Raw genomic sequence first — 12174 nt, forward strand, 5'->3', positions numbered from 1 at the left:
GAATTGGGAGGAGAGTTAGGCGAGTTTGAAAATTTCTCATTAAAATAATCATGAATATATTATGAATTCGAATGCAAAATGCATCTAAATTTTTAAAGATAAAATTTGAGACTTCAAAGACATCTCATGGTCGGCTGTGGCAAGTTCAGGCTTTGCCCTCGGACTCCTGGGCGAGGACGTTTATTCGGCTCTCCCGCTGTTTGTCCCACTTTTGTGAGAAAGTTTGAAAAGCTTGAAACCAGAGATAGTGGCCATGTCCTCGAGTCACCCCACCTGAGCTGAGGTTACACGCACAGCGAAAAGGTGCCGAGCACAGCCGAACATATCACGAATTCTCCAGGGCGCAGACTACGTCTCGTTCATCTTTCACTCAGCCATCTGCCATCTCAGTGCCCACTTGTGAGACGTGTCTGCTTCGCATGCTCCACCAGACTAGCAGGTGCTCGGGTCCGATACGGAGTAGGTGTGCCACACAGACCGATGCCTCTAATGAGAGGCACGGGCATGTCAGCCAAGTAGGTTGCTATTCTTCATTGGATGAATGAGTAAGTGTTTCAACATCACCCGTCTGAAAAAAAAGGGAGATGGTAAATGGCTTCACTCCTGGATGGCAACAGTTATGTTCCACAGGTGTATTTTAAACACTTGTTTTGTTTTAAGAACCTGTAGTGGGTTCAGATACAAAAATGAACAGACGTCCTCTGCCCTCGAGGGGCTGGCAAGGGCGCATGGATGCAGGTGGCTGTAACACGATGCAGAGAGTGATCAAGGCTTGATGGTATACGACACGCTGGAAAAGCACAGAGATGGGAGGGGATCGTTTGGCCTGGGGATTACGAGGGAATCCACCAGAAGATTCTCATGTTTAGTAGTCAAGGAGCCACAGGTCCTGCCTCGGTTTTGAGGTTTTGTGAGAGAGTCCACCGCGAGACTCCAGCAGGTGGCAGCTGCTCCTGCTGGATTTGTTTCTGTGCATCTGACATAACAGTCGTCCCACAGGGCTTGCTTGAATCTCAAATAGCATCAAAGATAGTGTTTATTTGGATAATATTATTGATCGATTAAGTCATTATGATGTTCTCTATTATGCCATGTACTTAGGTGTCATCTTAATTCCTTAATGTCATATTTTAAATAGCTTGAGTTTCTCTACCCATGGTGGTGTATATCTTATGCTAGAATATAAGTCATGCTCTAAGGTACCAGGGTTTCTTTGTAGAATCTCATTTTCGAACTCGGCTTTTAGAGAAAAGACTGCTGCTTTTTTGTGTTTGTGTTTATGTTTTTGTGAGGGTTGAGTGGAAAACAAGGGCTAGGGACAAGAAAATACAAGGAGAATACTTAGGACAATACCCGGCGTATAGTAAGTGCTCAATAAATGCTAGCTGCTGCTGTCGTCGTCACGACCGTTATCACCTTCAGCCTCGCCGTCATCCTCACCATCATCATCCTCACCGTCATCCTCACCATCATCATCATCATCACCATCACCATCACCATCATCATCATCATCATCCTACCATCATCATTATCATCATCATCTCACATCATCATCATCATCACTCATCATCTCACTATCATACCATCATCCATCATCATCATCATCATCCTCACCATCATCATCATCACCATCCCCATTGCTAGTAGCTTTGGGGTCTTAGAGTGAGCTTGTGCTGTCTTGTATCTGTTAGTGCTATCCAATACAATGATTTATTATGATTTATTGGGTAGGGGATTTTCTGAGGTACACCCAAACCATCTTACAGAGTCTTGCGGCGTGGCCCTCCCAGCTCTCCAGGAACCATTAGAATATATTTGAGGGGAGGACAGTAGAGTGTTGATGTCGTACCCTCTGTCCGCAGCTTCAGTGAGAAGGCCGACCAGCAACAGTGTGGTCTGGTCGGTCCTTTGGGTCTTGAGTTTCATGGTCGGAATAAGGGTCTGTTCAAAACGGGAAGGTCTTGTGCTGGGCTGTGACAAACGAGATGACTGGTAGAGACGACGTGTCCATCTGTGTGGATTTTTCTCCATGGGGCCAACTTTGCTCGCATGCTTTTGGGAGCCGTGGGCAAAAGGAGCGAGAGAAGGGACAGGAAGAGGGGGGTGGCAACGCACGCTGCATGCGGCACCTGAATGCAGCACCTGAATGCAGCCTGCTCCTCACCTGCCTGCCTCTAGGAAGCGGGAGTTCAGGTGGCCACAAGGTCTCCTTCAAATTCTCGGAAAATGACTTACATCTCTTCGCACCCTCTGCTTTGCCTTTCATCAAAAATCCTGTGGTCGCGTCCTCGTGTCAACAGACCTGCTTCATCTCATGCTCCTTCCCCATTTCTCTTGGGTCTCTTGCATAATAAAACAGCGGCGCCAAACCAAACCAGCCCGAGCTCTCCTTCACCGTGTCTCTATTGTGTCACATTTCTTTGCCATGTGCCTTGCATGCCACTGCTTTGCTGCTTCACACCAGCGGTGGGTATGGCGTGGGCTGGAAGGGCCCCAGGTCTCTGTGGGAGGGGACCAAGGTCATGGTGGGAAGCTGTAGAAAAGGCATCCTGCTTAGAGTGTTCAGGGCCATTTGGGCTCATGGTTATTTGCCCAGAAGAAAGGACTTTCTCAGGTCAGGTAAGTGAAGCTGGACGGGCGGTCACCTTTCTTACCTGTACTGTCTTTCACCCTAGAAAAGAGAAGGTGCTGGGAGAGGAGTGGGGTGGGGTAGAGGGCACAGAATTGGGTGGGTGGGGACATATGGAGTAGCTCGTCCTGTCGTCAGCTGTGTGATCATGGTCAAGCTGCATCATCTTCACGAGCCTCAGTTTTCTTATCTGTAAATTGTAAGTTGTAATGAGTTTATCACAAATTCTGAGTAAGTGGGATTCAAATTCATGAACCGAGGGGGAGGATGTCCTCAGTCAATCAGTCGGAGGAGGAACACATCTCATAACAAAGTCTATTTCCTAGTTTTGGGGTGTCGGCCCACTCTCCAGGACCCCAAATCCTATCCAACCCCCCAGGCGATGGGACGGCAATATGGATCAGGGGGAAAAGGAAGGACTTTGGGGTGACACAGACCTGAGAGCAGGTCTATTAGTCACTATTAATTATCTACTGCCACATAACAAATTAGCACAAACCACCATTTCTTAGCTCAGGGTTGGCCGGATGCTACTTGGCTGTGTCTCTACTCGGGGTCTTGCACTTGGGCATTGCCAGGCTGTCTGTGTTCTTATCTGGAGGCTGCTGGGAAAAATCTGCTTCCAAGCTTGTCCATATTTTTGGAAGGATTCGGTGTCTAGTTGTAGGACTGAGAGCCCCAGTTTTTTTACGGGCTGCTCTTAGCTTCTAGAAGCTGTCCGAATTCCTTGCCATCGAGACCCCTTCCACCTCGAAGCCAAAAGTGGAGACTTTTTCTCTCCCTGAATTCCTATCCTGCTTCAGACAACTTTGACTTCTTCTGTGTCTGGCCTCTAGACTCAGATTTGAAGGGTTCATACGATGAGGTTCGGCTCACTCGGATAATCCCCTTTTAAAGTCTCCTATCACATAACCTGCTCGTGAGAGTGACGATCACTGGACATTTACAGTTTATACCCACATGAAGGACAGGGGCAGGAATCTTGGGAACCACCTTAGAATTCTACATACCACACTCACTGGCTGAGAGAGCCGGGGGAGGGTCACCAACTCCTCTAAAATGGGGTGGTTTTAGATTTGCAGAGCACCTAGCACACAGTAGGTGCTTAATAAATGACAAGGCCGTACTCTTCCACCTAACAGTGGCCTCCCAAACCTTAATCAGGGCCCAGCCTTCCATCGTTATTCCTTGCAGACTGTGTCCTAAGTGGAAACATAGGTCCCTGTGGAAGCGAGGTGCTGGGAGCGTAGCTCAGAACTCCTTCAACGTACAGGGCTTAATACAAAACGGTGACCTCGGGTGCGGGTCAGAGGAGGCTTTTCTGGAGTGGCAGGCCTCCTGAGACTCCTTTGATGGGTCTGGGTCTGGGGCAGGGACCTGCCTTTGTAGCGAGCACCCTGTGTGCTTCTGATGGGTTGGTCTGGAGGCCACGCTGAGACATCCAACGTGAACATGAACAAACTATGGAGTGAGCGAGCCTGGTTCAAAGCCTGCCCCGCTGTCCCCAGCAGCGTGTCCCTGGGGCTAGGCTCCTCGCCGCATGAGCGCCCTCATCTGGAACATGCTCTTAACAATAGTTAGCTGCCCCGCCACGTGGCTCTGGGAAGTGAATGCAATAATCCACATATAGTGCTCAGCCCAGGCCCTTGCGTTTGCTACGTTCTCACTGCATGTTAACAATAATAAGAATCGGGGCGAGTAGAATAACCTGATGGCCCCAGGCTGTGTCGGCCCGTGGGTGTCTGAGCAGTGGAGCAGAATCGCTGGCTCGGAGCTGCTGTTTCCGAATACAGTCCTGCTTGACCTTCAGGGGGTGGATGAGAGGGAATGGAGACCCCCACTCCCATCCCCCAGAGCAAAGCCCTCTGTGGCCTCCTAGCCTTCCTTGTCTTTCAAAAGCTATTGTTGGATGTGTTGGCCCCTTTCTTTCCAGGCTGGGGCTGGCACACTCAGGTGACCTCCGCAGAAGCAAGCAGCCTCCGAAGGTGACCTCCTTTGGTCCCAGGGCAGTGCCCAGGCCCTGGGGGCAGGCAGATGCCTCTACGCAGGACCTCGGGGTGGCTGCGATAATTTCAAACGAGGGTTTGTTTTTCATTAAAGTCATTGCCAATTCTCTCCTGGAGGTGGCGTCGGTCCACCTGTCCAGATGGTCCCCCTGCCCTGCCAGGACCAGTGTATCCTCCAGCTCCATTCACTCTGGGCTTCGATGTGGCATGTGGCCACAAGAGGGCTTCAGGAGGGGACATGAGAAATGCAGGCCGGCGTGCCTGTGCACTCTGTGAAGGGAAGACGGGTGATGGCAGAGAACCTCCCTGAAAATGCCGATTTTAATTTTCTCTGTCAGCTCAGAGCTCTCTCAGGCTCTTTTGGCTGAAAACGTGTCTGATCCAGCATCCTACCCCAATGCTCCAGGACACCGGGGCCATCGTGGCCCGGGGAGGTTGAGACACTTCCTTTTCTCCAAGGAGTCACCTCCTCGTTCTGTATTTCTCACCCTCTTCTCCTAGTACGTCCACGTTCCACACTCAGCCTTTCTTCCCGGCCACCCTGCTCTACCTTCGGGAGGCAAGGGGAAGGGCTGGTGCCAGGTCATGGCCAAGGTGTGGTCAGTGTGGACACAGGAAGGGGTTCAGGTCAAGGCTGGTGGCCTTGGGCCTGGAAGAGTCAGCAAGGCACAAGCTGGGACTGCTTCTGTCACCTCCAGCACTCTATTAAAAGCATTGTAAATGCCTCCGGTCCTTAGTTTGGGAGCCAAGGATACAGAAGGGACGAGATGGTGTGTGGCAGGTTCTACGTACTGCTTGCTGGGGAACTGGAGTCGAGGGACGATTGGAAATTCAGCCTGGCCAAAGCGCAGCATCCTAGGGCTGGAGGAAGGTCAGTCTGCACCCTGGGATGCAAGTGCCCAAGTCTGGGGACCATGGCTAGGGCTCAGGCACAGGCAGGCCCCAGGGCAGGAGGCCTCTGTTTGGCTGTCCCATTGTCACAGGTGGCTTTGGGCATCCTTGCCAACTCTCCAAGGGGCAGCCCTAGCAGGCCTGTGCTCTGGGAACTGGCAGGGGGGCCTGAGTCAGCAGAGGGCAGTCTCTGTACCCATTCAACTCACCCTGAGCTCTCTCTCTCCTTCCCTGCAGCCAGGCCAGCACGCCACGCCCAGCCCCCACCTGGCTGTGTACACTGGGACCTGCGTGCCCCCATCACCTTCCAGCCCCTTCTCCCCATCCTGCCGCTCGCCCCGGAAGCCCTTCCCCTCACCCAGCCGCTTCATCAGGCGACCCAGCATTGCCGTCTGCCCCTCACCCATTAGGATGGCCTTGGAGGGCTCCTCGGGCTCGGAGCAGAAGCGAGAGGCTTGCGGATCCAGTTCCCGCCAAGGGCCCTCCGACGGCGACACCAGAGAGGCCTCCACCGACTGCCCCTGGCCCCGGCCCCTGCCCAGGACCCCTCCCAAGGCCCGCATGGCTCTGTCCTTCAGTAGGCTTCTGAGACGAGGCTGTTTAGCCTCACCGGTGTTTGCCAGGCTCTCGCCCAAGTGCCCCTCTGTGTCCCATGGGAAGGTGCAGCCCCTGGGGGATGGGGGCCAGCAGCTGCCACGGCTGAAAGCCAGGAGAGTGACAAAGTAAGAACTAGAGGGGACTGTGCTGTGAATGTTCACATATGTCTGTGGGTGTGTGCATGTGTGTACACGTGTGCACATATGTCTGTGGCATGTACACGTGTGGTGTGCGCACATGTCTGTGGTATGTACACGTGTGTATGTGTGCACACATGTCTGTGGCTTTGCGCATGCGTGTATATGTGTCCTTATGTCCGTGGGTTAGTGCACACATGTATATGTGTCCCTATGTCCGTGGGTGAGCGCATGCGTGTATATGCGTCCCTATGTCCGTGGGTGAGCACGGCTATTGATTCTTCCCATTTGGTGTTCCTCCTGGACCCCTCCCCTGCCTTTCCTCTTGTGCCCGAAGCTTTTTTCAGATCAGAATGGATGTGCCTGTGGAGAGTGGGACCTGCCTGATGGACTCGGAGGACACCGGAACAGGAGAATCGGGTGACCAGGCCATCAAAAAGGAGGTCATCTGTCCCTGGGAGAGCCAGGCCGAGGGGAAAGCTGGCTGAGCGGGCGCCTTGGACCAGGCAGGCGATCCTGGCAGACTCCACTGGGTGGGGCCAGCAGACACGCTCTCGAACCGAAGTGCATTAAGACCATACTTGAGGGGCCGGTGACACAACGTGGGGTGGATTACGGGGCAGAGTGTCTGTCTGGGCTCCCGGTGGCTGACGCCTTCCTTCCCCTGACCTTCCCTCTTTTGGGCAGAAGAAAGGCACGTGGACAACAGAACTTTACTTGCTGCCTTAAAAATGATCAAAGGTTAACTCGGGAGAGTCTCTTGGATTGATTGGATGTCAGTCTTTGTCTGGTTTTCTTAGTTATTTATGAGCTATTATTTATGAGTCATTTCTAAGAACTCCCTCCCTGCCTAAATTGGTTTATGCACGATGCTTTTATCAACGGACTTCCCCTGGGGGATGCCCCAGGATGTGGCATCATATAGAAAGGGGGAGGGCGCTGGAGAAAAGCGTTCTTCTAGAATGCTAAGTGTGTTATTCAGATCCACCAAGAAGCACATGCCAAGATGGGGTTAGGACGAAGAGCAGGAGAGGAGGAGGGAGGGGGCCTTCGGACCATGATGCTGGGCTGACCTCTGGGGAAGGGGAAGAGCGGGGGAGTCTCAGATGGCCAAGCAGTTTCAAGAAAGTTTTGGCCAGGCTGCTGGGGTGTCCCTCAGCCAAAGTCACTGTTGGTCCTGTGTCTTGTGGGAATGATTCTGCATTTTTGCCCCCAGTATGCAAAGTCATTGTCTGGGAGCACCTGTGGGAAGCCTGGACCTGGCATGGTCGTGCTAGCGGCCATTATTCCATGTGTTCCCTACAGCAGAGATGCGAACGCACACTGTCACATCAGCTGTACCAATCCAGTAGGCACTTCTGGGGGTTCGGGCCTTGGTTCTCCCCACCCTGCCTCTTCTCCAGCTCTTTATTAAGCCCCTAGTATGTGCCAGGCACTGTGCTAGGCCCTGAGGATGCAGCTGTGACTCCTTGCTTCCCAGAATTCATCTAGAACAGTGGTTCTCAACTAGGGGGCAACTTTGCCCCCAGGGGACATTGAGCAGTTTCTGGAGACAGCTTCAATTGTTAAGAGTAGGTGGAGAACGCTACTGGCATCTAGTGGATGGAGGCCAGGGATGCTGCTAAACATCTCACGGTGCCCAGGACAGCCCCCTGCCCCTGCACAACGAAAGATGATCTGGTCCAATACCAGCACCACTTTGAGAAATGGTGAAATAAATGCTAGTTATATCCTCCACTGCGGGGCATGTGCCCCCATCATTTGTTTCCAAAGCATCGCCCTGAAAGGTCCTGCTGGGATCATATTTGGACTTGACAGTGGGCTGAGATTAAGGGTTACATGGTGAGTAAAACGTGTCTTAAAAGCTGCATGGAAAGTCGTCAGAGGGAAAAAAACAATCCAAGTGGCTTGCCAAACCGCTCATTCTGCCCCTCTGCTTTAACCCCCGGCTTCATCAGAATTCAATTAGTAGATAAGAGCCCCTCGCTTGCTTTAACCTTGGACAGCTTACCTGAGTCCAGAATACTGGGCTGCTGAGTCATCTCTCCGCTCCGTTCTCGTGATGAATGGTGAGTAGGTGCACGGCCAAAACCTGGACTTGCTGACGCTGTAAGAAAACAGATGCTTCGATACTGAGAGAACATTGCATTTTAGATTCTACAGAGTCCGCTCCTTTGGGCTCACAAAGGAGTCAGTTATCCAGGGGTGAGGAAACTATTCTCCAAGAGAGTAAGTGAAAGAGGCCAGATCTTTCTTGGAAGGTTGAGCGGGCCAATTAATTTGATGTCTTTCTTTGCAAAGCTGGTCTCACATGAGATTAAAGGCATAGTAATCCATAACCTTCGTCTGCCGGCAGCCAGTGTGTCTGGAAATAAGGAGGATCTCCGCCCTGAACTTGTGCCTTGGTGTTACGGGGCTCCATTCCTAAGCCCCCAGGGTCCTAAAGAGAAACCAAGTTCGTGTGGGTCCCCAGCATCAATGACCAGAGGCTGCAAGATTCGCAGGTTGGATTAGTTAAGGTCCAGGCTAAAGTGCAGTTACGAAGAGACCCCGGAGGCAAGGCCCCAGTGCAAATGCACAGGCAGGAAGCAGTTGGGCCGGTGGCATCCGGGGACCAATATTTTTCCTACCTTGTCGCTCCACTTACCTCCTAGTCACTGGTATAATGATTCTCCATCTCGTTTGGACATTAGGCTCCTCTGGGGGCCCTTGGAAGATCTCAGTACCCAGGACACACCTAATTCAATCACGTCAGACTGTCTAGAGGCAGAGCATCAGGAGGTTTTCTAGAGCCTTCCACAGCACCTAGGCTTGTCCCGCCCACGTGCTAAGCACCTCATTTGGACTTGGTACCCACTGTTTTATTCTCAGCCTTTGGAGCTGCCACAGAAATGGAGACAAAACGCCCTATTTTAACATCCCATGACATTTGTCATGGTTTCAGGAATGTGGTCACTTTCCTGCTCCTGAAAATCTACAAGCAGAATAATTTCTCCAGGAGTCCTTACGGTTGTCTCTTTGTCCTGTGGGGAGGGGGACCCTTGGTGGCCCACTTGAGGCTGTGAAATCATTGAGCCTGAGAGGGGACAATGCCGTCCCTTGCTTATTTGCTAGGGAAGAGAAGAAGGAGAATCTTTAAGAGTCTGTACTGGCCAAGTTCTCCGGGGGTCCCTAAGAGCCCAGAATGTGAGCTGGGAGGGGACAGGGGACCTATGCTCACCTCTCTGCCTCCGAGGCCCAGCACTCCTCTCTGGGCACCATCTCCTCCTCCCACTTCACCAGAAGAGGGAGTCCGAGGCTCACGGATCTCCCAAGACAGGTGGAAGGATTTCCCCTAAGGGATTCAGAGACCTGTGTTGAGGGACTCGGAGAGAGGTACTTTCCTCTGGATTGGCGGCAGAAAAAACCAAGTCTCCCTTGTACACATTGTCCCCCTGTCTCCAACCCCAGAGCCCCTGAAACTGGCCGAGGGGGGCCCCCCGGGAGAGAAGCCTCTTGCTGGGCATCGGTGCCCCCAGCGCTGCCCTTGGCTATGGCGTCCCCTGCAGGGTTCTCCCGGCTGCTGTGCCCTGACGGGGACCAGGGGCCGACGCTTTCCGTTCTTAGTGGCTTTGGGTGAGGGGTGAGGCTCTTTGCAGAAAAACTCCTGCAGAAAACAAAAACAAAAACAAAAACTCCTTCTCTGGCGTGCAGAGTGCAGCCAATAGAATTCTGCCCTGTGAATGTCGTCTCTGTGTCAAGCTCTGACTCCTGGGACTGAAAGCTGATTAAGCCTCGTTTATCTTGTGCTCCTCAGTGTGCGTGATTTGCCAGCTCCTGTCGAGCAGGTGAGGCTGGAGGGCTGGGGCACCCGCAGGGGCCAGAGGAGGGATATATGTATATAGAGGGCAAATAAATGGTTTCAGAAATCAAGCTTTTCAACTTCTCTGCTGATGCGAGGGATGCGTGTATGGTCACATGACAGAGGGTGGAGGGAGGAGCAGGCTCACTTCTCAAGAAACAGAACTAGGGTATTTGAGGCCCCTGTGAGTAGGGGGAGGATATGAGGGACAGCTGGGTCGGGGGTAGGCGCTGGTCACGCCAGCATCAGCCATGTCTGCGGAGGGGAGGGAGTTTGCCGGTGTGTGTAAAGGTGTGTGAGCATGCCGGTATGTGTGAGCGTGCAAGCACCCAGGGCCACCCGTGTGCACCCTGCTCAGTGCATGCACGCAGTGTCTGCGTGGTGCATCGGTGGGACGCTGCGGACGTGGGTCTGGCACTGGCTGCAATGGGGACACGAGGCACACCCCAACACAGCAGTAACTCAGCGATGAACTTGGAGACTGTGGTGTACTCGGAAAGCATCACGGGATGTGTTCTTGCGAAGGGAGATGTTTATGAAGAACATCTCTGCCTCCCTGACCCCACAATGTTTAGGAAGAAGTGAGCACAGCATGTTAGACAAGGGTGCTGGGGTCGGTGAGGTTCCACGGACAAGCAAGACCAACGCTAGGATCTCGGCTGGCCCCGGGCCGAATCACAACAGCTGTCTTCTCTGACCATTTAGAAAGAAGTCCTTTTTCACAGTTCATCTTCCAAGCAGCTTCTGCACCCGCTGTGTCTCCTCCTTAACCAAGTTGTCTCATCCTGGATTCTTGACCTTGGGGAGTTAGGGATTCGGACAACCTCAGTGTAAAGGCTCCCACTTAAGCAGTCGCTCTGTGAACCCCTCCATTAATCCCCATGTGGTGTGGGGATGGCATCACTGCCCTCGTTCTGCAGATGTGATTTCTCCACTTATAACTGGTAGAAGCACTCCAGTCAAAGATTAATGCACTTACTTTTCTGCGTCTATGTGTATGTTAAATATATTTAAATTTTGGAATTAAAAAAAATACAGAAAAACACAACGAATAATATAACAAACATCCACCTCCACGTCACCTCGAATTGACTCATGATATTTTGCCCTCATTATTTCTGATGTTTATAAAAAGGCAAAACAATATCCCTATCTTGCTCACCCCCATGTGAATGTAATTAATGCCAAGGAATTGTACACCGAAAGGTTAAAACGGCAACTCTGTGTCATGTTTATTTTACCACGATAAAAAAAAAAAAAGGAAAAACCATTCTTTCCACCAGGGCCATATAAAAACAGGCAGATGACTGGATTTAACTCTGGGGCCGAAGTTTGCCAGCCTTTGTTCTCTGTTATTACTAGTTACATTATAATTTTAAACAAATGAGTCATTATGATTGTCATTATTGTATACTACAGGCGATGCTTATTTAGCTTCAACGGTGTTTACCCAACTCTGCTCGTCATTGTTCCTAGGATCCCATCTCTTCCTTCTAGATACGGTTTTCTTTGTGCTGCTGTGTATCCTTTAGTGATTCTTTCACTGATGGCTTTGAGAAGTAAACTGAGTTTTTTCTTCCTGAAACAGTCTTTATTTTACCCTCATTACTATTTTACTATTTCCATCTTTACTATTAAATGATCGTTTAGCTGAATCATAAAGAATATTTATGTATTTATGACCCAGTTGTCATACCATTTCCCTCCCTGTTGCCGTTCAGTTTTGACGGGGGCCTCTGGCTCAGTAAACACTCAGGAAGTTAGGCACCACGACGAGCTGTGACTATAATTTGGGGGCAGGGAGATTTACTCTTGGTGAATGTCTTATGAGGCTGACTCTGGCTCTGGCCCCGCTGGGAAATGCCTCTTCATTCTTCATCCTAAACACACAAGTGAATTTATACCATTCACCTCCATCAATCTATCCATTTACCCACCCATCTGATGGGATCCACTCAGACCCACCCATGTGATCTGAAGCTTATTTTAAGCTAAAAACATCTGAACGAATAGTAGCCTCAGAAAATAACCTTATCTAAACTTTTTTTTTTCTTTCTTCCCCTCACTTAAGCA

At 51.2% G+C, this 12174-nt stretch overlaps 1 protein-coding gene across 4 annotated transcripts in view; it reads left to right on the forward strand.

The window, feature by feature from the left end:
- The window catches only part of RGS9 (regulator of G protein signaling 9), a 77741-nt gene extending 67232 nt beyond the window's left edge, over positions 1–10509 (forward strand). For all 4 annotated transcript variants that reach the window (XM_039859262.1, XM_039859259.1, XM_039859260.1 and 1 more), the window contains 2 exons: positions 5764–6248; positions 6598–10509. In XM_039859262.1, coding sequence (XP_039715196.1) covers positions 5764–6248; positions 6598–6748 — 636 coding nt within the window. In that variant the 3' untranslated portion in view covers positions 6749–10509. The remainder of the gene's footprint in view (positions 1–5763; positions 6249–6597) is intronic.
- Positions 10510–12174: the final 1665 nt, after the last annotated feature.

This window comes from Pteropus medius, unplaced genomic scaffold (genome assembly GCF_902729225.1).
Source record: "Pteropus medius unplaced genomic scaffold, Ma_sr-lr_union100, whole genome shotgun sequence".
NCBI lineage: Eukaryota > Metazoa > Chordata > Mammalia > Chiroptera > Pteropodidae > Pteropus > Pteropus medius.